This window comes from Rhizopus delemar, genomic scaffold, assembly GCF_000149305.1.
Source record: "Rhizopus delemar RA 99-880 supercont3.1 genomic scaffold, whole genome shotgun sequence".
Taxonomy (NCBI): Eukaryota; Fungi; Mucoromycota; class Mucoromycetes; order Mucorales; family Rhizopodaceae; genus Rhizopus; species Rhizopus delemar.
This window is the reverse complement of record NW_027137827.1, coordinates 5,549,429-5,576,976: the sequence shown is the minus strand read 5'-3', so window position 1 is coordinate 5,576,976 and position 27,548 is coordinate 5,549,429. Positions and strand designations below refer to the sequence as shown.

Sequence of the window (27,548 nt, the reverse complement as noted above, 5' to 3'; positions counted from 1 at the left end):
AAAGTCGGTTTTGTGACCATGCTTTTTTCTTTCCTTGTTTATCCTGCCTTGATTTCGGCGACTGCTGCTTGCACGGCTTTCTTTTTCTCCCCTAATAAAGAATAAAAAAAAAAAACTCCCCTGTCATATTCAGTTCCTACGTTCGCACGTCAATGCTGACATTGCCAAAAGTAATGTCCACAAAGTATCAAATTCGACGAATTATATCTGCTTCCGACTGATCCGTCAGTGGAGTATAACGACTTTTGAAAAGCCGAAGAGTAGATTGCATTGATTGTTGTGCCCAATCCAGATCAAACTCGCTATCGAAATCAAAATGGCGTTTTCTTGTTTGTTTGATCAATTCATCCACAGTTTTCTATAAAGTATTATGAGATCCAAGGAAGAAAATAGAAAAAAATTAATAAATGAACTTACTAAACCAGTAAAAATACTGAAGTAGTTTAACAGGATATCAGAGCAAGGTGATAAATGATGTGGGTTTTTGTCGCGAATCTCCTTAAGCTCATCGGTGATGAAGCTTGATTTCCATACAGGGTTGTCAGGAGCAATTATGAAAATATGAGCATGACTATAACACTAAATGTGAGCACTTAAACATGTGTATCAGTTTTCAACTTACTGTTCATACTGGCACTGGAGTCCAAATTGAAAAATTTCGTCTTCAACTACCTTTCCAGTCTTTAAGATCCATTTTTTCTGCTCAGCCAAAGATTCATATGTGGCGCGGAATTAGTTGATAAAGTCTGGCGTCAGAGAAGCACTACTTGAGAATAAACTGCTGCTTGATATCCTAATACTTCCATCATTACTACTGAGATTTGTAACTACAGTATCGTCATTCATAGTTATTTTCTTGAGAACAATCAATTAGTATTTTTCCAAGAATTGACACGCACTCTTTTTACTTACTGATAAAATCAATAGAGCGATTTCACCCCGCACTGTTGAAGAGAATTCTCTGCTTTGTTGTACATTTATTGTATTTATTGAAAAATGAAATTGTTCACCCCGTATCGTGCACGCCATACGATGTCAAGGTCTTCCCCTTTCACATAATAGGCAGCAATTGTGTATGTTTTTTTTCAACAAAATCTGCAAGTGTTGGGTTTGCTACTGTTCGTAAATAAGGCTCGAAAACTAAATTATAACGATACAATCATTAAAACATACTTTACTTTTTAAGTTGTAAGTAAAATTTACTTTCATAAAATTTGTGAAGGATTGTTGTCAGAGCGATCGAATGGAACAAGATGGCAAGTATTTCAAAAATACACTTTGAATCAGTGAAAAGATGGAACATAGGCGATCATATACTTCTCCGCTTTTTGTGAGAAAATTAAAATACAGTCACACCACATAAATTTCCAGACAAAATAGTAAGTTCAAGACCAGTTAATACCTGTGAACCTAAACTTGGGTTTTCAAGTTTTGAGAAAAGAAAGATCCACATGCTTTTTTTTAAAATATATTCATAAAATGACTCTCGGTATTCTATTGCCCCGCCTTTAGTTTTGATAATTGCTTCATATCGCCTCTTCATGCTTCGAACTAATTGGCCGGCAAACTCATTATCTAGTCTTGCCTACTTTTTTTTGTAGAGCCACCTTCAATTGCTGCTAGTTTCTGACGGACAATCTTTTTCTCTCAATTTGTCTTTCAAGAGCATTCCAAACATGCTCAATTGGGTTCAAATCAGGGCTTTGTGCAGGCCAGTACTCAAAACCCCTAATTTGGTGGTTTTTCTTTCATCATCGAGCATGACAGGAAGCACCATCCTCTTGGAAGATAAAATCCCTCTCCTGATGCATCGTGGCATTTGTAAACCAAGGATGAAACCTATTGGCCAAAATATTGATATATGTTTCTTGGTCTACGGAACTGGTATCAATAATTTCTAAAGGTCCGAAACCTCCTTCCCAAAAACATCCTCAGACCATAGAACCACCACCACTACCCACTTGACTGTAGATATTATATTTCTTTTGTCAAAACACTCTCCATCCTTCCTGAGTACTCTTCTTCCGCGTTTACTGCCTTCTACACAAAAGCGCGACTCATCAGACCAAACAATGACTTTTCATTGGTCTTTGGCCCAATGGATGTGCTCCTTCGCCCATCGAAGCCTACTTTTGCGGTGCCTGCAGTCAATCTAGGCTTGTGAGCTGCTCTGTACGATTTAAAGTCAAGTCGATAGACATACGATCGAAGAGTTTCTATACAGACAAAACCATCTAGCTTTGCTAATCCCATATTTATTTCTTTATAAGAGGCAAAAAGATCCTCTCTAATTATCCTGTTCAAGTGCCTTTCAGTGCTTTCATTTATTTTCAATGGACGACCTGTCTGCTTGTGAGGCAAAGGGCCTCCATAGTTATCAATCTTGGTTTTTATGTCTTGCACAGTAGACCTGTTCAATCCAACAAGTTCTGCAATCTCTCTAATCGTATGATGTGTTCTAAGAAGATAAAAAAAACTCCATGCCTTACTTTCTTTTGTTTCATCTTCAAATATAATTAAAGGCCGTGTGCAGTATATGGAGATTCTAGCTGACATGTTTTTTAAATGAATTGATGGATGAGAAAAAGACAACTTTATTTTGTTATGAGATTAAAATTATCTTCAATTTCTTTGTCCCATAATTTATTTGGGGTGACTGTACGACCTTCAGTTTAGATCTGCCTGTAAACGATGATGACAGATCGTACTTGTATAAAAACTTACGCTTGAAGAAACCTATGACCGTACTGTAATGTACATTGATTGCTTTAGAAAGGAAAAAGACATCATGAAGACGTTCGAGTATTGAATAAAAAGGAACAGTCCTGATATTATGTGTGTAGCGGCAAAAAGTCAGAGGGTGAAAGGCCAGCAGTAAAACAACACAAGTTAGAAAATGAAACATATAAAGTATTAGATGAAAAGCATCGGGGGTGTGTTATTGATAGATGTATGATAAAAGCAAACAGTTAGCTTACATTTTTAAAATAGAAAAAACAGGTTGATAACATTGCAAATCATTCGATAAACTGTAGAGTTAGGTTAGTCAAATGGAAGAAAGGGAAACATACCACCATTGGCTGTACTCGAAAGTCAGCTTTCTCTTCTGTGACAGATGGTGTGAAAATCAAGAGCATTCAGCTTATGGTAGACATCTGTTACAGTTGATCGTACGCATAACGGGATGTTTGCTTTGCCTTCCTCCAACTTCTCAGCTGTAATTACTTCCCATAAAGTCAACATGAGCCTACTGTCCTCCATATAAAAGTTTAATGGCAATACACAAGGTAAGTAGAGGCAAATGTGATGAGCTCGTTAGATGATTAACTAGATTATTTGAGTTAAGTTTGCTAGAATTTATCCGTTTGCAAGGAAGAAAGTCAGCTATTCCGGTTAGCTTAAAATTTGCTGGCTTTACGATCAACATTAAGAGAGATTGAAATGGTTTTTAAAGCAAGGCCAACAGATGGGTTCATACCAACTAATAAAATTAGTGATCAAATATGCAGCTACTGTAAAAATGTAAAGTATATAGTCATTGACAAGCGTGCAAGAATTTATGGATTTGATGTTCATTCTCGCCAAGACATTTTGAATCATTCATATGTAGCAGTAAGGTTCAATTGTAGACCATCAGCTGGACAGTGCTGCAAATAAAAAAGGTTTTATGATTTTGTAAAGCATGAAATGACCATCAAATTGCACTCCTAACGTGTTCTCTGAAGCGTTGATGATTAAGATACATAGATTATTATGGTATGGTTTATAAAGCAGTGCAAGTCAATTTAAACAAATATCATCAACCTTTTTTTTTAGTTTAATTAAATACAAATATTTACTTGGACGCAACAATTATCGTTCATAATCACATGTTCATATCAAGTACTGATTTCGGCTACGTATATACTTGACTATTGTGCTTTTCAAAGGGCACACCAATAACACTGATCAGAATAAGTAAATATTTCCCTTCCCCCTCTAGAATTCGTAAGCTTTTAATAACCTTTTTTATTACTTACTGGCTGTATTATCATTTTTTCTTGAGAGGCACATTTATTCTTTGCAGGAGCTGAGAAAACCATTGTTTTCAAAGCAATGATGCTCAAAATTGTCTTGCGGTAAAAAGCATTTTAATTTTAAAAATAAAATAATGAAAAAATGTTATAAAAAACCTCACTTTCTTCTCTTGTTTTTCTTTATGATTGTTTTATTGGCTGTGGTGCATCATATCATGAAGAGGTAATGTTATTTCTTTTGTTTTGAAGTAATAAAACTATCAGTTTATTAAGTACATATGAATACAATGCTCACTTTATAGTTTACAAGGGAGAACTGACTTGATTATATATAAAAGGTTCCTTTTTATTGGATATTTCTGTTAAATGAGGTCAATCTCAAGGATGATGCTCAAATTGAAGAAGTAATTTGAATCCCATCAGGTTATCTTGGCTGAGAACATGAGAGATATAACTAAACTAGGTTAAATTTCATATGTTACGGGCCTCTTTGTATACCGTCTGTATAAATTTGCTGAGGTTGTTCACTGCCAACGCATATATAAAGCATGATAACATATCATTACAAAAGATAATTTTAAACAGGCTTATCTTGTTGATTTTGGTACTGGTGTTCTGATGGTAACTCGATGCAAAAGTAGTATAATTAAAAGTACTTTGTAAAGCATTGCGAATGATCCTAGATTAATTATTCTATATACAGAAAGAGAGTTCAGGACATGTCAAAACCTTGATCAGTTCAAGGCTGAAAATACATTCTTGTAACAGTTGTAAATTATTTCTGTATAGATGCGTTTATGCAGCACTATTTAGAAATTAATCCACTCAACCCAATAGCTTCTTTTCACTATACTATAAATCCTAAAACAAAAATACAAAGATTTGGAGATGAAAAAAAAAAAAAAAAAAAAAAAAAACAGAGCTTGATAGAGTTTAAGTATGTGCACCATTTTTTTTTATAAAGTAACGAAAACAACGACGTATGACATGAGAGCATTTTAAACATCTTTACATTAAAATAAGAAATTTACTGTCATAAACATTAGAAAAATACAGATGTTTTTGTAATATTTCACTATACTTTTTATAGTTTTTAATTACCATCAAAGCAAATAAAACCATTTTTTTTCTACCTCAACACCCATAGCTTCATCCGTTATCGCTCTTTACATCATCTTTAAAACAGCTTACCTTTCATACCCAATTTGTTTTCATAATTATGTGCTTCACTATATAGTTTACATGTTTGAATATAACCAATCGAACGTGTTAATCTAGTTATGAATTCAGCGCAGAACAGCACAGTTTTCTGCACTCTTTGCAGTTGTATATTTCAGCTTGGAGTCGTGTAATTCATTCTTTTTATCCCATTCAGGGTTCTGGAAATGCAAATATCCATCGAAAAGGTATAATGTAAATTGCTGTAATATAAAACGGCCATAAGCTTCATTGCTACTAAAATACATTAACGCTAATGTATTAAAGGATATTCAATTCTGGAAAAGATACGATAAACCACGATTACAGATAGTGGATACGTTTAAGCAATTTAGAAAAGAAATATGAATAAAGATATTATGGATTGGTTATGTTAGCACACCATTAAAGCCATATTAGTAAATTTACATTTCTTTTTTTAAAGAAAAATGTAGAAAATATAGAAAAATTTAGAGTTTACTATGAAATGCATAAACGCCATGGTTGGATGCTTTTTTTTTTATGAAAAAAGTAAATTCATTCTAAATTAGTACACAAACAAGACTAAAAATGAAATATGAAAAACGTTCAAAAATCCTAAGGGCAGAGTAATACCGATTGGTTCATTGCGTACATTCCCAACTTTCATTTATCGTCGATCGTCAAATGATGCAAAACAACCGACCGATAACTCAATCTTGATATCCCATTCATCGTCTTGACCTTTAAAGTGTAAATAAATTATCTGACGATGTGAATGCCACTAAGAGAATTCGATCCTGATGACTGCTTTTAGTGAGGATGTCGATAAGGAGAGGGTATGTCGCGTAGAAGAAGAGAAGGATGTTGATTGGAAATTTTAAATTGAGAAGGCAGAAGAATAAAAAGGACACATATAGAGCAGTAATCTGTTAGACCGATTTGGCAACCAAGATCTGGGACAAAAGATGCATATCCCTTGTTCACACCATCATACCGCACACACTCAGCCAAAGGGAGAAGAAAAAAAAAGGGGGGGAGGGTAAATCGATCCAGAGTCGGTTGGCGGGAAAATTGGTAAAGTTGACGGCCAAAGAGATCTCGCTTTACTCCGATGAAGACTTAGGATATGAAAAAGACAAAGGAGGAAATTGTTTGAGGGATAAACTGAAAGTGAACTCGGACGTAATCTGAATATGAGAATATAGACATATAAAGAATAGGTCCTGAACTTAAGGTCACTGTTGACTGAATTTTTAATTTTTCATGTCTTTTTAACGTTTGCTGATAAAGAGTAACTACAACTGCTCTCTCATCTTCTTTACTATACAAATGCAAACTGTATCTTTTGAGTGCATTTTAAAATTTAAAGGGGAAGGTGTTGTTAATAAGAGGTTTGGGGAATGTATATTATAATCATTATGCAGAATTAAGTAGCTTTTTATTGTCATTCTAACAAAAAAGGAAATATCGAAAGAGACAGGAGAAGATCATGTTACAATAGAACTTTAAAGAATGTTTTTATATAGTTTGGAGTGCATTCCTTATTGAAATAACTCATTTTTATTTCTATTTGATATAGGCCTTAAGTAAGAAAGGAGTGTTATGGGGAATAGATGTAGCATAAAGAGAAGAGGGTATATAATTATTATAATCTTAGTAATGTCTGTAATGCTTTCAGTTGGCGTTGGTCTTCAGATGAAGGTATTTTACCCCAAGCGATATCCTGCACAGGCGGTAAAGGAAATACAGTGGATTTACTACTAGTAAATATCGGTGGGGGTGAATAATCTGTAATGATGATCTCATCATCACATGTACTGGGTGAAGAAGAAAGTGAAGGTGGAGGTGAAGAATGATTTGGTAAATCCAAAAGTGAATAATGTCGAGATAGATTAGGTGTAGAAAGCGATAAACGCATGTTATGGATCGTAGCAGAATGACCACCACTTGTATCTAAAGGATTCAGTTCAGGATAAAGACCCTTTTGAACCTTGATTGAAGACAGAAAGGGATCAGTTGAGGGTTGTTTTAAATGACCGGCTGATACATCGGATTTTGAGTAATAAGAAATGAGGTGTAACTTTTGATTGGTGGCTGTACAAATAGAAAAACTTTGCTTGATGAGTCCATCTTGTTTATAAGCACAAGCAATACTGTTGGTCTTATTGGTCGTAAGCGATAGTCGACGAGGTCTTCTCTTTGTATCCAATTCACGATAAGTCAAGAAGCTTCCCAGCACTCGACTAGGTGACCAAGTCCTTCCATCTGTCCAACGACGCATGCCAGCTTCTCTTTCATCCCAAGCAAATACTGAACCTGATTTAATCTGTGCTCTTTCTTTTGATGATAATCTTCTTTTCACTTTTTGAAGCTTAGATTTTCTACATGCTTCAAATATAATTAAAGCATCTTGAGGTGTTTTTATGTACCCAAAATAAGTTTCCATAGTAATAAAGAGTGTAAAATAAATAATAAATAACGATAAAGGAAAGAAGAAATAGGGGAAAAGGGAATAAAGAGATTATTTATATTTTATTTTATTTTAAAAAAAAAGCACTCTTTTATATCTTTTTTTTTTCTTACTAAAAAAAACTTTATGATCAGCAATTATGTCATAAAAACGCGAACGTGTATACAATTATGTTTTATGCAAAAGATAGAAAAAAAAAGGCATTCTTGGGGGTATATAAAGGTTACACAGACCCGACTTCATCAGGAAATACAATGCTTTCAGGCTCAATTGGACATTATTTTTTCGAGTCCAAATTGGTCAAAAAAGGGAAAACTTATTTTGGTTCAAACAAGTCTATTGAAATTGATCAGTTCTTTTAAAATAGAGTTTATCAAGAATTTGACCTTATTTGATTCATTCAATAATACTGATTATTCAATCTCTTTTGTAAAGGACAGCAGAGATACTATCCAAGACAAAGATGTTAATAAAGCAAGCTCTTTATCGAAATCCAGTGTATTTTAACTTGACCTGCATCAAGTATCAATGTGACAATTAAAGTGCCGATATAGTAGCTACGTAGTAGTACTCAACAGTCACACGACAACTATTTGGGGCAAACAACTTTCGACACCAGGCTTCTGTCTTTTTATTCAACATGTAAACATCACAGCAGATGTTTCAAGAGACTAAGCTTTGTGTATGTCATTTTATACTGAATCCACTGAGCTTGGTCTCAAAGACAGCAATCTTCGGGTGGTTCTCTTATGTACAGAAAGCACACTGAATCAAAAGCATCTTTAGAACTAATTGCAAAAGAGAATATATCATGTTTTAACTTCCTTTAAACTTATATAAATAAAAGACCGACGACTGTAAAAAAGGCTCTTTATGAAATAAGATTTGTTTTGTTTAGAAAACAATGTGCAAGCAGTTTATTGAAAGATCCTTAAAGAGAGTCCACGGAAAGACACTCTATACCAAGCTCAAGAAGTCATTACGAAATAGATATTTAATACTATATCTAACTATGCGCATGTACTTGATGATCAATCACCAGTGTTCTTTACAGAGTAGTGCTCTATTCAAGGAGCATCTTTTTTTTTTTTTTTTTTTTTTTTTTGCTTGCAAATGAAAAACGAACACTCAATGCACGTTGCAGAGGTCTGTTTGTAATGTGTGGAGAATACCTTGGTAAACCTAAAGATTAACAATTGGAATGTGAATTGAAAAGAATTAATAACAACCAATTGTTTTTAAGAAGTCTTCTGGAGACTATTACGGCATACCTTCTAAGAATTAAGAGATTGAAGACCGAGAATTATGAGATTATAAGATACACTAGAAAGTTATATGGAAATGAGCATTCTAGAAACAAGGCTAAGATTGACGCAAAAGATGGTAAAAAATCTCACTAATAGATCGCTTGCCATGTCTATATGTGTCAACAGGTTGTCTATCTTTTGATTCCTTTCATAAAAAAAGCTTCTAAAAAGAGTGACGAGGATATATTTAAATGCTTGGATAATGCAACTAGTACAGTCAAAGGTAAAAAGAAACTAAAATGTGGTGAATTAAAACATGGACTCTAAAATTTGCCTACTACAGATCTATTGGGGTATTTGCCCACTGCTGTGAATAAAAACATATGTATTTCAGCAGTTGATTTCGCTGGGTTGACCAGATACTGGTTAGCCGTGAAATTTTAGAGGAGCACCAAGAATTGCTGTCTTTGAGACCAAGCTCAGTGGATTCAGTATAAAATGACATACACAAAGCTTAGTCTCTTGAAACATCTGCTGTGATGTTTACATGTTGAATAAAAAGACAGAAGCCTGGTGTCGAAAGTTGTTTGCCCCAAATAGTTGTCGTGTGACTGTTGAGTACTACTACGTAGCTACTATATCGGCACTTTAATTGTCACATTGATACTTGATGCAGGTCAAGTTAAAATACACTGGATTTCGATAAAGAGCTTGCTTTATTAACATCTTTGTCTTGGATAGTATCTCTGCTGTCCTTTACAAAAGAGATTGAATAATCAGTATTATTGAATGAATCAAATAAGGTCAAATTCTTGATAAACTCTATTTTAAAAGAACTGATCAATTTCAATAGACTTGTTTGAACCAAAATAAGTTTTCCCTTTTTTGACCAATTTGGACTCGAAAAAATAATGTCCAATTGAGCCTGAAAGCATTGTATCTCGATTTTCTTCCAAAACAATCTATTGGTGTTACAAACAGACTTTTGTGTATACACAAAATGACTAATGGAGTCATCATTATTTAAACCATTCTAGCGTATTTCGGAGTTTTATCATTGAAACATAAATTGCAATCTTAATTTAAGGTTTGCCCAAAATAAAGTCAATCTCCTTTAATTTCTTTGGGCGGGCAAAGTAGAATTCCTTAAAATGATAAATGAACGACAGGGTTATGTTATTAAATAAGGGGTAAAAAAAAAGTTTTTTTAGTTGCATAGAAACATTCGGAAAATAAGGAACAAATCGTTCGTTGTATTGATGCTTTGTCCAACCTTAAGATAAAGGGAATGTCGTTCTTACTGGTAAGTGGAATGAAGATGAATCGCAGTAAAAATAAAAAATAAAGTAGATGAAATATTTGACTTGTCTTAGAATGTGGATTTAAAGTAAGAAATTCTAAATACAATTGATTGCTATAAATATACAACATATTTTATTTGTAACTTTATTTTACTTCTTTACTGAATTATAATCTATTTTGGTCTGTGAATGATACCATCAAAATGAGATCATTCTTTACACAAACCATCTTTTGTGAAACTCTCCAAAAGGGAGCAAAGTCACACAGATGATGTGATGTTGTCAGAAAGCGTCTGTTTGCTTTCTCTAATCATCTCACTTGTTTCATGTTTTACTTTCTTTGTAAACATAAAATAGGCTGATATCCTTTCATACCCTATCCTTTCCCCTTTAAGAAAAAAAGAAAGGAACGGAGATTGGAATGATTGGTTCATTGTTTAAATATCACATAGACTCATCTTGACTTCATCCCTTACACAACGCACGCTTTGTGTGATGTCAACCTGTCTCTTTTTTAATTCAGGGTAAATTGGGGTAATTCATTTGTAATGTTGAGTTTAAACAGAAAATGGATGGATGGATGACTTGTTGAATTTGAAGATGATTAAACTAACCAACAGACAATAAGATAGAATGCTTATTTTATTCAATTGTGATTATGAACAGTTTGATAGAAAACCACGATTGATCTCATTCATTAAGTCTTCTTCTTCCTTTTCCTTTTCATATGCTTCCAATTGTTCATAATCAACAAGTTCACCATAATAAGCAGTCAGTGACTTGACTTTTCCATAAAGAGAATTTATTTCAATCTCACATGTATTTCCAGGACCTGCTAATCGTGCGAGTTGATGAGGATCGGTATTTCGAGGAACAAAGTATGCAATGTTGGGTGTAATGCTGGATGCGATTTGGAATATGTGTGCTCTATAAAGTAATCAATAAGTTTCATTTCATCGTTCACTCAAACTTACCCATCGCGGGGTATCATTGATTTTAAATTAAAAGTTTCAGTATTCATATAGCTTGGTCCACCCCAAGGAGGTGAAAGAAAGACGACATCAGCCTAGGGATGATTTAGATGAATAGAACTAGTAAAATCAATTTACCTTTAATTTGGGTGCCAATTGAAAGAAATCACCCAAGATGAATTCTATTTTGTGCTCTACGCCATAAATCTTTGCATTCTCTCTTGCACAATAAAGTTTGACAGGATCCAAATCGATCGCAATCACTTGATTACAGCTCAACGCAAACTGTATCGAATTACCACCACAACCACAAAACGCGTCAATGATCACGTCTGATTGACACCGTTTGGAAATGTGGCTAGCAATCTTTTCAGGTGTTACGGAAAACCAGCCCTCTAACGACCTTATTAGTCTCTGTTTTCATAATTCTCTTCTGTACCTTTATCCATCAAGACACCTTCATCAAACTTTGAAAAGTATTCATAACGTTGAAAATAATATCTATCAGAAACAAACACGCACAATTAGGTCTTTGATTGTCATCATAATCTCTTTGTTACTTTTTCATGTCTTTAGGCATCGTTTCTTCTGTATATGAAACAATCACATCATTGTATTTCTCTTCAGAGATCATGTTCTGTACAATCGCCTTTTGTTTTTTGGCTCTTTTTCTTTTCTTTGAAGGCCTTGGGTTGTCATATCCCAAATAAGGATCACCTCCCTCTTTGTTTTTATTGCCTAATCCTCTCCTTTTTGCACTGGATTTCTTATTTGTATCATCCACTGTGACCAATGCTGATTCTAATTCGGTTCCTGTGGAATGGGTTAAATCGTCTTGCTTATCTCCTTCTTGTCTGTCTCCATCTATTTCTTTTACAGTTTGTGGTGTAAAGGTACTGTTTGCAATCTCTTCAGGTCCTTCATCTTCGCTTTGTTCTTCCAGGCTTTTTATTACCTCAAGCTCTGTTGTTGACTTGGGCATCTCTGTCGATGGACTACTAACACTCTCTTCTATAATTTCTTCTGTAGTCATATCTTCTTCTTCGGATCGTCTGCTGTCAGGAGAGGATGCAACTTCTTCAATAACCACAATCACATTCATCTTTTTTTCATTTAAAGACTGAAAAAGGTAAAAGCAGTCCATCAGGCTTTTTTTTTTTGCAGTAGCAGCAGCGGCATGATTTTCGGACCACAGAAACCTGTCGCTTTTTTTCTTTACCTGCTGTGAAACAGTTAGAAAAAAAAAATAGATTCAATACAAAAACATTTTTATTAAACCTTACAGCACAGTGCGATTTATCTTGAGGATACAGTTCATAAACGCTCAGTATTACAAAATGCTTATAATTTTAAATTTGTAGTCAGAGCAAACCAAACATGCGATTGGAATAGAAAAGGTTCTTCACTTTAGATGGCTATGAGTAATTATAAACTGTACATATCTAGATGGCTCATCAGACAATTTTTTTTTTCTCTTTCTTTTTTTTTTTTTTTTTTTTTTTTTTTTGGTGAGCAAGTTAAATACAGGGGCAGATCCTTAAAGTAAAAAAGACGGAGTGTGCTTTAAAAAGGATTTGGTTATACCAACACGCTCCGCACACTTTTATTCTGGAGGTAAAGACCAAAAAAAGCCTTTTAAACCTCATGAAACACCAAGAGCAAATATGGATACACTCTGTTTTGCATCTTTGGATCTCTGTTTGGTTACATGTGAAATACGACGTTCAAAACACCAATTTCCAAATTAGTTCAAAACTACATCAGTAACATTTTGGATAGTTATAAATAGAGTCTAGTTGCGTCTGTTTTTTTTTTCTTGAAAATTTTGTATAAAATTAGAAAAGAATATACACAAAGACAGAAAACGCAAGATATTAAAGTGAGATTCGATATGAAACTATAATTTACATTATCAATTAAAATGCTATTAGAACCTTGAAATTCAACATAAATAACTCGTATGTGTTGCTATTTTCATTTATCAGCCACACAGGGACCTGTTTACTTTTGTCAATGTAGACCAAATCAATGATGAGCTTTTTTTTTATCCTTTGCACTTGTCTCAATCTCCAGTAAACCATTCCGTATTGACTGTTTGTCATATTTCAACGTAACAAAATGAAGAGTCTTTGTTGGGACGTACAAGAAAGCTTTTGACATCTTTTCGAATGCCATGCTTGAACCAACCCCGTAAAAAATAGTATGCAAATATGAATATATTTTATTAAAAAATGGAAAGTTATGGGATAATTAAATAAAAAACAGATTAAACACGAATTTCTTCTTTTTCAATAGCAACATTCTCTACCTTTTCACGAATATCCAAAGTCAGTGAGTTCAAAAGGACAGTATGATCGCTATTGGCTGCACCGTGATCATTGGTTGAAGCTGTAGACACCGTGTTTTGTCGAAAGAGACCTGGAATGCATGAATCTTGTAATTTATTTTGAGGCTTGGATATCACATCGTGTGGTCCTATTTCATGCGGTGCGTAGAGCATCACATTATCTTTTTGATTCATCATCACCAGACTGTCAAAAAATACAGTGGATCCCTTTGAAGCCTTTGTGCTAGGCGTAGTCGTGTTGCTGCTCGTACTGCTGCTATTCTCAACGACTTTATGCACGGATTGAGAATTGTGGTGTGTTGAAGATGTACTTGTGTCTGAATCCTCTTGGGAGGCATCGTGCTCTCTTTCTCTATCCACTGGTAACGAAGACGATGGGATCGCGTCCTCATTCACTAAACTTGCTTTTTTTGCTTTTGGAGACTTATAGGTTGATTTGACCGAGTCAAATTCTTCGGTTAATCTTCCAAGGGGTTTGATGGTGATCGAAGATGAAGTGGGTCGGTGTAGATTGGGTAGGCTGGCGTTGGGTTCTTGAAGGCTATCGTATGATGGAGGCATCTTGAAATGACTGTCTGTATTTCTTCTTTGTATCTTTTTATCCAAGGCGTGTGAGATGGAAGGTAGTGGATAATGACTGATTTCGTCATTAAAGTAGCCTAGACAGAACACATACAAATACTATTAATAGCATGAACTAGACATAACATCAACCTGCATACTCTTTTCTCCTGCCACTGATCTACTACTGGCAGAAGTGCATGGTTCCAGCAGAGGCTTTGAAAAATTAGGTGAAGAAGGACTAGCGAAATCATTGTAATAGTAATAATTGGCTTCTTCTTGATTGTGGTAAGCTAAATCAACAGAACCATTAGAGGTTGAATAAGTGCCGACGAGTATAACTGATTCTTGTGTGTAAACATCTTTAAATTGTATGGTTGATTTGACGCCCTTCATGTTTATCTCTGCATTAATCATATAAGAAACACTGATGATTCTACCATTCAGTGGGAATATTGTCGGAGGTGTGCTTGAAGGGATTGTTAGTGACACAGTAGAAGATTGGCAAGTGGGATGATCGATAGTGTTGATGTCCACGAAAGCTTCTGCTATAATCTTTTTGTCTATCACTCTTTTTTATAGATGAGTTAATCTATAAGAAAATAAAGTAGTCAAGCTTACTTTGGGTTATTGGTTTTATAAATCACTTGAATAAATGATATCTTTAAACCCTTTGGCTTATTCATTGGAGGAAAATGAAGCATGTTATATTCAACAGGTATTGTTTCACCTAATCATGTCGTTAGCACCAACGTATTCTTACTGCGGCTATATACCAGGCAGAAAAGCAGATCTTGGACATTTGATATTCCACTGAGTTAACTGTATGTTGTTAAGGAATCCGATATGGCAAGTTGAGTTGATTTCATTTGAAAAGTCAGGAAGGTCTACATCAATTATGTCCAACAATTTGATTCGTTGAACAACAGCTGATAATGTTTGTGCTATTTTATGCTTTGGTTTTTTATGTGTTGCTGTTAGAGTATAATAAATGTCTGCTACTTTTTGTATCTGAGGAAGACAGAGTAAGAATAGGGATGATGTAATCATTTAATCTTTTTTACTTTAACCGAACTTGGCAAGTTGTTATTATCAGGTATTTTAAATTCAAAATCAAATTGACGAAAATCTTCTGGTTTAAAAACAGTATATTTTTGACCTGCACTACTTGGTAAAGCAAGTAATTTTGATTCATCAATCAGCACAACCTTCTCTCCTTGTCCTTCAATTAGTCCTTTAAATGTGATTGAAATGTGCTGAACATTAATTGGTTTTGAAATATCTAATACAATTTGTCCTAAAAGCATGATTACTTATTTATCGCTCTATTTGTTACAATGTTTATTGTACCTTTTATTGTCTCTCCTGGGAAATAATATTCTTTTCCTTCTCCTAATCTTATTTTAATTTCATTTGATTTTTTCATAATAAAAATATAAAAATAAGAAAAAAGAGAAGAAAAGAGAAAAATCTTTAAAAAACGCCTCAGAGAAAGAGCAGCATTGAAACGTTACACAATAATGAATGAGAAAAATTCTCGTATTCTTGTTAGCGGCTAAATGCTACCTGTTGAACACTTTGATCTATTTGGCATATGAAAATACTACCTCAACTAAATCACAATAGCGAAATTTACACAACGTTCGCCTTACTAAACAAAATCGTCTTTATTCTCCTATCATAGGATGATTCGTGCCACTGAAATAACAATACGCGATCACTGTTATCATGCCATTTTTGATAGATTTACCTAGTGCAAAATGCTCTAACAAATGAGCAAAGTCACAAAGGTTAATAGAAAGTAGAATTTAATTTTTCCACTGAAAAAATAATTCAGTTACCTGTAGGATGACTAAACCTTATATATTTTCGAAAGCATAACAAACTGTGCATTAATGACTACATAATTTGAGTGTAATAAAAATAACAGCAAATCTAATCAGACAGTTATCTGAAGAAATTAGGTTAGCAGAAGCAGCTAAAATAAATATAGTCATTGATGTGAGAGAAGTATATGAAATCAACAAAACTTTCTCTTGTAAGAAAGCAAGAATAACTAAAAAAGTTAAAAATTTTCGTATTTACTATACGTTTATTATTATTATAGAATTGAAACTACAGCTCTCTTGATTTAAACTGTTGCGTATCCAATTGTTTAAGATCTTCAGCAGCCTCTTAAATGGTCAGGCAGTTTAGGAAACAACCTATATGTCCTTATTATTTCATTCAAGATCATTATGTCTGTACACATCCTCAGGAAAGGAGTGTTTTGTTAACTATACGATTAATAAAGGAAATGGAATATACCTACATTGATCACAAAATAAAAAAGAATTGTCATTTCTAAATTAGAAGAGCATTCTAACCAAGAGAATGAGTTTAAATGGCTCAGAATCAATACACATTATCCTATTCGACAAGAATCATCGCGTTCCATGCAAAAGACCTAGGGATTGCTTGGCAAATACGTTCATTTTGAAAATCGAATTTCTCCTTTTTCATATTCTATTTGTCTAAAATCCATGTATACATTGAAGGGGGAACCTCTTTACATAAAAGTAAAGTTTGGAGAAAGATGGGCTCATACGAAATATGTTTATATCCACGAGTATCCTCTTGAATATGCCTTGCCCTTTTGGGAGATGATAAAGGAAAGAAAATGATCCAATAAATAATGAGCAGAAATATCCCAAGTTCGTCATGACAAGAAATCTCAAAACTATCAGAGCAGAAGTATCTAAAAATCAAAAGCACCTTTGCGACTTTATTCAATTAACAAAAACAGCTATAATCAAAACAGTAGTAAAAATTAAGCTAAGCAATAAAAAATTAAAATTGAATGTTCAATTAATCGAAGATACATATTGGATAGTAAAATAATTTCGAGGCTTCTGTCTCTTTCTTTCCTTCAAAAGCAAAGGATGCCAAATGAGGCCAATTCCAATTAAATTGCATCCTTGGCCATGTTGACTTGTAGCACGACTACATTCAACTCTGAAAGCTGTCTACATTTATTTATTTTTTTGTAATTGCCTTGTTTTTAACAGAAACTAAAGTAATTCAAAATTGGAATGAATTATTCAAATGCTGCTGGTTAAACAATTGCATAATTAGTAAAAAGTTTTTTTTTTTCTTTTTCTTTTTTTTTGTGAGCAACAATAACAAAAAACCATGTCACTTGACTATTGTTCTTTTTTTTTTTTTTTGAGCTCTTCCTCCTCTTCTTTTTTTTCATTACTTCTTTCTAATGTCTTTTTTCAGATCGCCAAGTGATTACACTGGTGCTCCTCCATGGCCTTCTCTTTATTGGCCTTTTGGACCAGGATTTGATCCTTTGAATATGGTAGCAGATACTTCACACTCTTTATACTATTTAAAAGGTAATTTGCAGAAATAGTGCACAGGCACATTAATTTTTAATTCAACAAAAGATATATGGAGATTTACAATGATCTGGTCTTTATTATTCTCGCTTTTTATTTATTTACCAGCAGGTATATAGATAAATGCTCTGTATTAGATGTACTGATATAATCTGAATAGGCATATGGGCTTTTTTTATGTTTGCAAAATCTCGTACCTTGAATTGGCATATTTTAGTCTTGATCCCTTTTCTGTTTGTGATAGGAGGAGCAATAGCTTCGTTTGTTATCAGTAGCATCATTGGTGTTGCAATTGCAGTTGTTTATAATGCAGGATTCTTTGTTATGTCAACCTGGATACCATTCTTATGGGCTTTAATTCACATTTTAATCGTCATCGTAGGCTCCTATTCAACAATTACTGCTATTTTATAAAACACAAGAATATACCCCCTTCTTACAGAAATGATTGCCCTAGGCACGTATGTATTTATTTTTAGCGTTTTATAAATTATAACATATTCTCAATTATATACTCATTAAGCTCAATTGCGATTTACAATGAAGCAGTAACACTACAAAACGATTTGAACTTCTTTATACTGAACGTTAAAGAGAAATAAAAGCCCTTTTTTTTTAATATAGATAATAAAAATATGTATTTTATTCAATAAATGTTTTTAAAATGAATCGATCCTTATTTCTTTTGGAATATGGCAGGGTTTCCATTCTGCAATTGGAATGTGATCTGGTTATTTTGAACAGTAACAGATTTGTTGGAGAACACATCAGTCAAAGTATCTCCATTAGAGAACGAGCCAGCCTTTACAGTAATTGTGTTTGTTGATCCTTGACCATAGTTATTGACAACAACCAGAGAGCCACCTCTTTGGAACACATAGACGTTATCGGTTTGAGCAATTCCCATATTTACTGTGGAGTTTGAGCCCTTGCGTGCCTTGACAAGAGTAGTGACAAACTTGTACATATCAGATGTGGTCGAGTAACCAGTGGTCCATAAGACCTCTCTGTTGTTAGGATCGTTACCACCCTTGAAGGATTGTTCTGTACCATAGTACAAGACAGGGATACCTTGGACCATGAAAGAATAAGCAAGAGCATTCTTGACGAGACTTTGATCAGCTTTGGATAACAAACGAGGCTGATCGTGATTGTCAATAAAGTTGACCAAGACATCAATGTCTTTTAAAGTTTCCATTTTTAATATCAGAAAAGCCAGAGCTTAAACGGCTCATGGTACGGGATTTGGTGAATACATCATAGACTGGATAATACAATGGGTAGTTGAGTAAAGAAGGAACATGCTGCTGATAGGGTGAGACATAAGAAACATCGCCGCTAAGCACTTCTCCGGTAGCAAATACACCAGCAGCAGAGACATAGCCGTCCCAGAAATCTTTACGAATGTGCTTCACAGTGTCGATTCGAAGACCGTCAAAGCCATAATCAGATACCCAACCAGAAACAATCGAATTCAATTTGCTAACAATGGCCGAGTCTTCAGTGTTGATATCAGGCAAACCAGAAATCCAGCACTGCTCAATAGAGGTCTGGCTGTTGTAATTGATATCACAGGCTGTGTGGTATTCAGAGCTTTGACCGAACGTGTAGCCAGAGTAGTCGCCACCTGATGAAGGAATGCCAGCATGATTGGCAACAACGTCCAGCATAACGTACATGTTCTTTGCATGAGCAGCTGCAACCAACTTTTTCAAGTCATCAGCAGTTCCAAAATGCTCATTTATTTGAGAAAAGTCAGTAGCCCAATAGCCATGGTAACCTCCATTCGCATTTTTGGGGATAGGTGATATCCAGATAGCATCAAATCCCATTCCGGCAATGTAATCCAAGTGATTAATGATTCCTTGAAATGTTCCGCCACAGTAGTCACTCAGGTTATTGCAGCCATTGGTATCATCGGTCGATTTTGCAAATCGATCAGTTAACAATTGGTAGATGACTCGGTTCTCCCAGTCGCTGGCTGAGGCTCGCTTGATGACAGGCACAGACTGTACAACCAAAGGTAAAAGGAAGACGCTGCAAAGGAGACTTAAGAAAGACTTCATGATTTTTAATTTGATATGTTTTGATAAAAAGAAGAGGTATAATTACAGCTATATATATGCATTTTAATGTGGCAGTAAAAGATGTAAAGTAGTACACTTCACACAATAAAAAAAAGGTAAATGCAGAATGTAAAAATTAAATTATTTTTAAAGTGGGAAGAATTAATTAATGTTAGACAATGACACAGACAGGTTGGGGAACAATCGAATGAAACATAATTTAGTTTACTTGTACAAGTAAACGTGATTTAAAATCCCAAATCTACATTCCCTTTCTTTTTTGCTTCTTTGTAGCATGTCACTATAGGCATGGCAAACTTAAATATTTTATGGGTTTATCTCAAAGGCTATTACTTTAATATACAGAGGCAAAAATAGCTCTTGTTAGCTTTATAGCTCAACAGATGATCCTCGCTCTGAGACTGGTACTGTAGTTTCCCATGTCGACTTATGATCAGCACACTTTGTGATATCTTTGCTATAATTTATATAAAATGTGGAACGTTATCCAGGTTGATGTATTCCCTAGGCATTATTTGCATCTACGTCCCTCAACATTCTGTGTTTTCCCATTTACTGAAAAACCCTGAATTCTGGTTCTACCCGCTCTTGTTGTAAAAAGTGTTGTCTAAAAAAAATAAACGTAAAGAAATGGGATGACTTTGTAGTTTACCACAAAAAATATTTCCCTTACACAGTCGATTGTTCTGTAATGAAAACTTCTGTCATTCTATTCAATTATGTTCTGTATAACCATCCATTGGAATATATTGGGAGCACTGTCAGTTATTTTATTTTTCGCATAGCAAGCCAGTAACTTACCGCGTTTTTTAATTGTATCACGGTCAGGGCATAATTTAGAAACATTGCACAAAATCCAGTTTCTTTTAGCCGTAGTTATTTCTTTTTATGCTAATGGTGCTGATTTTCGATGATATAATCCCCATTATACATTTGTACAACTTTGATTCAATAAATGCAAGTAACTCTATGCTTGGTTCTCTACTCTCACTCCCAATCTTAAATATTTTATGTGAACTTTTATTCTCATAAAAACAGGTTGTATCAATACCATTGAAACCTAACAGTCATTGGCTCTTAAGCTTTCAGAAAGGTAATCAAACGTCCGACTAATGTATATATGCTTTGGTGTAACTGTTTATCAATGTATCGAGATTCTGCTTGAGGCTGACAAAAAAAGTTACCTCGCAAGTATCTAATGTTGCTTTGGAGGTTACGTTTGGAATTCAGCAAATTGTATTATTTCAGCTAATATATTCATACTGGCTCTTAAATCAATGTTCGATTTGCTTAGTACCTGCATTAATCAATATCCTTTTTTAGGATTATCATTGTACATGTTTCAACAAAAATAAAACAGTAAAGGTAATTTAAAATATTCAGTAGCTTGTATCCATTTATTGTAAGACATTGAACCCACGGTGACTCGATAGGTAATTTTGGTAGATGGGCGAAATATGTGGAAGCTAAAGTGCGGTAGAGCAAACATAAAAGATGTTATCCGATTTTAGCATAATTTTATTGCTAATGATGAATGATACAATCAATAAAAATGAACGCGCCATAAAGGTGTTCTCTAAGGAGAATATTTGAAAAGATTTTGCTAAAACTGACTTATTTAGTTTGTACCAGCTCAAAGGTCCCAAGAAATTTTATAAATATAAAAATTCTGGCAAAATAGACAAAGAATCAAACATGGTGCTCTGAATTTGACCACAAAAACTCCCGTATGTTTGTGATCGTTGAGGGAGGAGAAGGGAAAAAGTACGGGTCATGCGAACTTTTAATTTGTAAATACCCATATACTTATCGATAACATGTACAACTTGGAAAGAAAGTGGGTATCATGTTAATCTAATCATTGACATAATTGAAAAGGATAAAAATAGAATCTTTTCATCCTCATAATCAGAAAACCAATAGAATTACAAAATATTAAATCAAAAAATTCGTAGCAAACTTTTAGGTCTTCAAGGATCTACGTAAATACTTGAAATAAATAGGTAATTAAGATATCTTTTTTTGTTATTATGAAAGTAATCTTTTTTGCAAACTATGCAGTATTTTTTTCTTTTTGATAAGATAGCAATGGCCTTTTTTTTTTTGTTATTCTTTCCTTCTTTTATGAATAGTATGTCGATTCTTTTTTTATTCAGATCTATTGTAATGACAGCTTCTTTTTTCAGGAACGTTTTTACAAGTTTTTAAGTAAGTTTCTTAGAGTTTATTTTTACCAGGTACTATTAAATAATTGTTTTTATTGAAGAATTTTAAGTTAGTATGCTATGCAGTATAGCATTTCTAATCCACTTATAAAGTCATTAAGCAGTTTTGTTTGAATATAGCAACTGTAATCAAATCCTCATATAAGATTATATTGGACAATAATAACAACTGTACAAAATTATTAAAAAAAGCCAATAACTCTTATTTGCAATCATTTCTTTTATAAAGCATCAAACAAAATCAAGGTTTACATGAATTAGAGCCACCTTTCCGGCTAAATAAAGCAAACCGTTATAAAACAGGTAGTTCGATCACATAAATAAAAACGACAATCCTTGGTAAACCTATTCAGAACTAGTGAGAAAAAAAAATCTTTACCTTAATCAACTACCAATAGTTTATGTTTGTTCAGTGACTGCCCAATGCATCTTTGCTTCTCAATAGCTTATCTATTATAATTAACAGCACTTTTCAATAATATATTATGCATGTATTTTGGTGAATGAAAATTTTCTTTGCTTTATGTCGAAAGTTTTTTGTTGCCGTTACTACTTCTAGTTACTCCCAGATTGCCATCATTAAATGCCTCTTGGTTGTAATTTTGGGATAAGTGCATAATGTATCATTCATGTCACAAGTAGATGAGATACGGGTTTAGCATTCTTTGCAAGAGGTATTTTAAATGATTGGAAACATCAGGTTCATAAGTTCTCTCCTAATAAAGTATATTTAACTTTAGTAGCAATGTATCATACAAGTTCCTGCTTAGAGCATGATAGTTAATAGATGTGATGCTCTTTTCCTATAGGCTTTTTGTTTCTCAATTTTTAAATGATTGCTTTTAATACGACGTTTAAAATAAAAATTCACCTTTGGTTTTGAAGTTCATTGTGATATAAAAGGTTCAATGGTTTTGATTGTCTTTCTTTGATTCAAAATATTTTGATGAAGTGTATGTAAATTGAGGCCAGAGAGTTTTCTGTCTAAAGCGATCCAAGAAAATACAGTCTTAGATTTGATATTCTGTACATCAAATATAAAAAAAAAAGAGAAAGCATTTATTTTGTGTTTGTGTCTTATGCCCTCTAAGATCTTTCTATAAGCGGATTCAATACTTAATTTTTTATACAGTGCTTCCACTGTCATTTGAACAAATCTTTGAAAACGCTGGTTAGAATTTAAAAAGTAATTCATCATTTTTTTTTAGGTTAGTTTGATAAAAAAAAAAAAATTGGTCAATTTGTTGAAGTACGTTTAATCGTAATAACTAATCATGTGCAATAACGGTATAACAAGATATTTATATGTACGTATATTCAGTAACAAAAAAAAACGTTTTTTAGTAACAAAACTCAAGATAGTCCAGAAAATCAGGAAGTCAGACGATTTTCCTAAACAACTGTTTTGGCTGTTTGTTTAATTTGTGAACAGTACATATATTGGAAAAGTTGATTGAATAGGCATACTTGAAATTTTCAGAAGTAAAATTAAAAAGGGAAATCGAAAAGTAATAAAAGTTTAGTGTACTCTAATCATGTAAGGGCCGAGGTTTTCTTAAACTCTTATTGGGACACAGGTAGTAATCATTTCACCTTGTCAGGAAGACTTGAAGGATATACTTGAATACATTATAACATTTTTTTTTGAAAATTTTCAGTACTTATATACCATTGTGAGGAAACGCATTTCATTTGCTTCTATGTTATTATAGCGACAAATCGATACAACTGATGTCGCCAGTGATTTTTAATCTGCGTTAACAAAAGTTTAAAGCACGACATATTTTATCATTGTTACACAATATGACGTGGACAAGATTTTTGGTGTTTTTTTCAACAAAGGTACACAATTTCCTCATTGAATCACATTTGTATATAAAATGGTAGTTTTAAGTCTTGTCAGAACATATTTTGATTATTTCTAACGTATTATGGAACCGCCATATAGGCTAATGAAAGTAGAGGAAACCTGCTGAGTCAAGAAAGCAGTTTTATCATACAAGACGTAGAAGCGGGCGTTGCTGGAAATGTAGAAGACAGAACGAGAAATAACAACGCCATACGTGATTATTTTGAACAATCAAGGTAATGAAGACGAAAATAAAAATGAAAGTTCTCAAAATGCTCTAGTCATGTTACTTAAACTTTACCATTTGCATTTAGTCATCCTATAGCAGCATTTTTCTTTTTAGCATTTCGCTTAGGTGCCATTCTTACTTACTTGTTAGGCACAATATTCTCTGATAATTTTACTCTTATTTTTGTGGTAACTATTCTTTTGTTGGCCTTTGATTTTTGGACAGTAAAAAACGTTTCAGGAAGACTATTGGTTGGTTTACGTTGGTGGAATGAAATTCAACCGGACGGGTCAAATAAATGGGTATTTGAAAGTGCACATGTAAGCTCAATATTTATTTTAATCCCACCGTAAAATATAGACTTAAGTATGTTTGTTTACAGCCGAACCGCAAGCCTAACAGCGCTGATTCTCGTTTGTTTTGGGCTGTTCTTTATGGCACCCCTATTATATGGGTATTGCTTGCTTTATCCTGTATACTTACATTTAAACCTTCTTGGTTGGTGATAGTGGCTGTTGCAATTGTTTTAAGTGGAGCTAACATGTATGGATACACTCAATGTGATAAGGATGCCAAGCGAAAGTGGGCAACTTCAATGGCCACACAGTCCGCTTTAGGGACATTAAGCAGTGGAGCAACTGGCCTCTTAGGACGTGCTGTATCTTCAGGCATAGGAAGTTTCTTTAGTGGTCGTCGATAAAATTGTTTCCTTTTGACATAAAGAAAGTTTCTTAAAGTATGGTTTATAAAATATGTACCTTTTTTATATAATCTTAAAGCTGTCTAGCTTTTATTCTAAACCTTTACTTTTCTAATGAAAAAAATTATTGTAAATGCGGTTCAACTCATATATTTCTTTGGTATCTTTTTTTCGCTTGGTTCATTTGCAGAATGTAATGGTGGTTCCCACCTTTGTGAACGATCCTATAGTAACATCACTTATCTAATTACACACGATTCATATGCTTTATCACCAAATGTTGCAGCCACGCAAGAGGTACCGATTTTGCAACAGTTGGACGATGGCGTCCGAGGAATTAAGTTGACGGCCGTTATCTCAGCACGAGATCGTTCTTCTGTACACCTGTGCCATACTTTTTGCGAAATACTTGATGCAGATTCAGCTGTTAAAACTTTAAATAAAATAAGTTCTTGGCTAGAAAAAAACCCAAAAGAAGTTATTACAATCATGTGGAATAATCTATATAATATTGAAGCCTCAAAGATTGCTCAATCGTATGAAGCTAGTTCGATCATGCCTTACATATACACTCATGAACAATCTGATCCTTGGCCAACGCTTCAAGAGATGATTCAATCAGGAAAAAGAGTAGTGAACTTTATAGATGCTAAAGCTAATGAAGAGCAAGTCCCTTGGTAAATATGCGTGTAAATCTTGCTTCAATATAAACATCTTTAATTTTTTATGTAGGTTGATGTACCAGTTCTCTAGAGTCTTCGAAACACCCTTCGAAAACACGAATCCAAATGATTTCAACTGCAATGTTGATAGAATTGCGGCAGGAATTGACTTAAGTGATATGATGTATGTCATGAACCACTTTTTATATGGCGTGATTGATATTGGTCCATTCAAGATAGAAATACCACTGCGAAACAAGGCAAAACTAATAAACAGTCAGCTACTAATTGATCATGCAAGCAATTGTACAGAGGTATTTCAAAGAAAACCCAACTTTATCGAAGTAGACTTTTATACCGTTGGTGAGGCACTCTCACTAGTGGCGGCTTTGAATGATGCAGAGTTTTCTGGCACAAACCTAGATGGAAAGTTCGTGGCAGCGGAGCAGTCAAATGCAGATTCCAAAATTCATAAGAGCAATTTATCACCTACGCAACATATTTTAATAGATAACACCAAAAGCGGCTCATCTTCATTACTTGCTTCTATTAATTTAATAAGAACTCTTCCAATGTTTGTATTATTTTACGTGAATATCCTCTCAACATAGCATGCTTATTTTGTCCTAATCATAGTCTGCCTGAACGCGACTATATTACATATTTACTTACTGTAGCCTATAGCACTTATAAACAATAAACAGACAGAAAACACAAAACAAAAAAAAATATTTGTCGTTGCTTTTATCTCTCTAATAGTAGAGATAATTCCTGTTAAAGATGCAGCAGCAAGAGCTGAAATTGCTCTTTCTATTGTATATTATTTTCGAAAGATATGGAACGAGACTCAAAAAATCCCTGGGAATAAGAAAAGATGTTGCGCTAAAAAGGATTTGTTGAAAGATGAAAATATTGTTTACTGTGAAAAATGATGATAGCTTCGCATCCATGACTTAAAACAGATAAGAGAAGACGCCCAGAACAAATGCATTCATGGAATTTCTGGTGGCTCTACATGTTTTTCTATCAATTTGATGCTACAAATGACAAAAATATCTAGCATGTAATATTGTATGAATATCTTACAAGTTCAGTTCGTTCTTTGTTCCTTATCCTTACCTAACAATACATTTTTGGTAAATTCTTGCTATTTCTTAATCAATCAAACATCAATTACAGTGATACGAACTCTTCAGGACATTTCTATGGGAATGTTGCTTGCTGCTTATTGAACCATTCGACAAGAAGCTTTGCAAAACAAAAAAATACCCTTGGAATTTATAGAAGAGTTGTAAGGAATGAGATCATCATCTTTTATCTGTAAAAATACAAGAACCTAATACGGTGATGCCAAAATAATTAATAACGCCAAGAGCATTTCCTTTGAGGATGCTGTCATTAATCTGGAGAAGCGCAGAAGTGATCTCAATGGATTTATCGTTTTCGTGTGATTGTTCCAGAAGGATTCCTCTTTTTTAGAATATGAATACCTCTAAAACTAGGAATGAAGAGTTTTTCTTCTCAAAACAAAGTCTGACTTCTGTTCTTTCTTTACATCAAGCTGTTCCCAGCTTCTTCTCCAAGTCTTTGGCAGCAGACCCCAGCAATTCCAGCTGCGTACTCTTTCCAAACTTCGTTGAATATTTCTTATGCTTCTATTGAGCTTGTATGAAACTTGATTGTTGTTGCTGTTATTGTTGAATAAAGAGATTTTGATGCGTTTAAGAAGACGATCAATCAGTTCTTAATGATGACCGCCCTATTTAGATGTAACCCTCTTTTCTAAAAACTTTTGACACTTTTTTTGAATTGCGCCAGCTTAATTTTTCTTGTAACATCATTTTTGCAGAAAATGTTAGAACAAAGTGTCCAAATCAAAGAATTTCTTTGAAAAATTTGTTTTCAAAAGAATGAGCAATAAAGTTGACTTTGTGTCAAATCAATCCCTAAGTTTGACCAGTACTTTCAAAAAATCGCCCAGTTGACGGTGGAACAACTGTTAATGAATTTACTAAATGAACAAATCATGTAGGACAATGCACAAAATGTTCAAGGTTAGACAAAACAGGTTAAAAAAATAGCAGTATGATAACTAACTGAAACTGAACAGAGTAAAAGCATATTGACAGATTGAAGAAAAGTTTAAAGATCGATTTTTGCAATACTCTCAAATAGAACTTATTGACAAGTTCAACTTTATTAAATAATTACTTTTTAGATCGAATGTCTAGTTACACATAAGCTCATTTTAAGATGACTTGACCCTTAGGCAAGGATGCATATTAGTACATATATCATGTCTTGAACAAAAAGCCACTCAT

At 33.8% G+C, this 27,548-nt stretch overlaps 12 protein-coding genes across 12 annotated transcripts; 5 read left to right on the top strand and 7 right to left on the bottom strand.

The window, feature by feature from the left end:
* Positions 1-187: 187 nt before the first annotated feature.
* RO3G_02169 (uncharacterized protein) lies at positions 188-1,029 on the bottom strand (the record flags this gene model as incomplete). The annotated part of the gene is made up of 4 exons (XM_067656760.1): positions 188-358; positions 418-571; positions 623-681; positions 913-1,029. 4 exons carry the CDS (start codon positions 1,027-1,029, stop codon positions 188-190), a joined length of 501 nt encoding a protein of 166 aa, XP_067512861.1.
* Positions 1,030-2,040: 1,011 nt separating this feature from the next.
* RO3G_02168 (uncharacterized protein) lies at positions 2,041-2,556 on the bottom strand (the record flags this gene model as incomplete). Its single annotated transcript, XM_067656759.1, has 2 exons — positions 2,041-2,438; positions 2,490-2,556. The coding sequence occupies 2 exons, from the start codon at positions 2,554-2,556 to the stop codon at positions 2,041-2,043; spliced, it is 465 nt and encodes a 154-aa protein (XP_067512860.1).
* A 4,284-nt stretch (positions 2,557-6,840) lies between these two features.
* RO3G_02167 (uncharacterized protein) lies at positions 6,841-7,476 on the bottom strand (the record flags this gene model as incomplete). Its single annotated transcript, XM_067656758.1, has 1 exon — positions 6,841-7,476. One exon carries the CDS (start codon positions 7,474-7,476, stop codon positions 6,841-6,843), a length of 636 nt encoding a protein of 211 aa, XP_067512859.1.
* A 1,346-nt stretch (positions 7,477-8,822) lies between these two features.
* On the top strand, positions 8,823-9,239 carry RO3G_02166 (uncharacterized protein; the record flags this gene model as incomplete). Its single annotated transcript, XM_067656757.1, has 3 exons — positions 8,823-8,841; positions 9,020-9,048; positions 9,099-9,239. The coding sequence occupies 3 exons, from the start codon at positions 8,823-8,825 to the stop codon at positions 9,237-9,239; spliced, it is 189 nt and encodes a 62-aa protein (XP_067512858.1).
* Positions 9,240-10,869: 1,630 nt separating this feature from the next.
* On the bottom strand, positions 10,870-12,286 carry RO3G_02165 (uncharacterized protein; the record flags this gene model as incomplete). The annotated part of the gene is made up of 5 exons (XM_067656756.1): positions 10,870-11,140; positions 11,188-11,279; positions 11,323-11,579; positions 11,624-11,685; positions 11,745-12,286. 5 exons carry the CDS (start codon positions 12,284-12,286, stop codon positions 10,870-10,872), a joined length of 1,224 nt encoding a protein of 407 aa, XP_067512857.1.
* A 1,164-nt stretch (positions 12,287-13,450) lies between these two features.
* Positions 13,451-14,488, bottom strand: RO3G_02164 (uncharacterized protein; the record flags this gene model as incomplete). The annotated part of the gene is made up of 2 exons (XM_067656755.1): positions 13,451-14,190; positions 14,254-14,488. 2 exons carry the CDS (start codon positions 14,486-14,488, stop codon positions 13,451-13,453), a joined length of 975 nt encoding a protein of 324 aa, XP_067512856.1.
* A 372-nt stretch (positions 14,489-14,860) lies between these two features.
* RO3G_02163 (uncharacterized protein) lies at positions 14,861-15,399 on the bottom strand (the record flags this gene model as incomplete). Its single annotated transcript, XM_067656754.1, has 2 exons — positions 14,861-15,103; positions 15,157-15,399. 2 exons carry the CDS (start codon positions 15,397-15,399, stop codon positions 14,861-14,863), a joined length of 486 nt encoding a protein of 161 aa, XP_067512855.1.
* A 1,940-nt stretch (positions 15,400-17,339) lies between these two features.
* Positions 17,340-17,889, top strand: RO3G_02162 (uncharacterized protein; the record flags this gene model as incomplete). Its single annotated transcript, XM_067656753.1, has 2 exons — positions 17,340-17,472; positions 17,636-17,889. The coding sequence occupies 2 exons, from the start codon at positions 17,340-17,342 to the stop codon at positions 17,887-17,889; spliced, it is 387 nt and encodes a 128-aa protein (XP_067512854.1).
* Positions 17,890-18,151: 262 nt separating this feature from the next.
* Positions 18,152-19,541, bottom strand: RO3G_02161 (uncharacterized protein; the record flags this gene model as incomplete). Its single annotated transcript, XM_067656752.1, has 2 exons — positions 18,152-18,696; positions 18,878-19,541. The coding sequence occupies 2 exons, from the start codon at positions 19,539-19,541 to the stop codon at positions 18,152-18,154; spliced, it is 1,209 nt and encodes a 402-aa protein (XP_067512853.1).
* Positions 19,542-20,839: 1,298 nt separating this feature from the next.
* On the top strand, positions 20,840-21,378 carry RO3G_02160 (uncharacterized protein; the record flags this gene model as incomplete). The annotated part of the gene is made up of 3 exons (XM_067656751.1): positions 20,840-20,895; positions 20,949-20,964; positions 21,244-21,378. 3 exons carry the CDS (start codon positions 20,840-20,842, stop codon positions 21,376-21,378), a joined length of 207 nt encoding a protein of 68 aa, XP_067512852.1.
* A 2,757-nt stretch (positions 21,379-24,135) lies between these two features.
* Positions 24,136-24,371, top strand: RO3G_02159 (uncharacterized protein; the record flags this gene model as incomplete). The annotated part of the gene is made up of 2 exons (XM_067656750.1): positions 24,136-24,185; positions 24,248-24,371. The coding sequence occupies 2 exons, from the start codon at positions 24,136-24,138 to the stop codon at positions 24,369-24,371; spliced, it is 174 nt and encodes a 57-aa protein (XP_067512851.1).
* A 683-nt stretch (positions 24,372-25,054) lies between these two features.
* RO3G_02158 (uncharacterized protein) lies at positions 25,055-25,838 on the top strand (the record flags this gene model as incomplete). The annotated part of the gene is made up of 2 exons (XM_067656749.1): positions 25,055-25,242; positions 25,298-25,838. 2 exons carry the CDS (start codon positions 25,055-25,057, stop codon positions 25,836-25,838), a joined length of 729 nt encoding a protein of 242 aa, XP_067512850.1.
* Between the last annotated feature and the right edge of the window lie 1,710 nt (positions 25,839-27,548).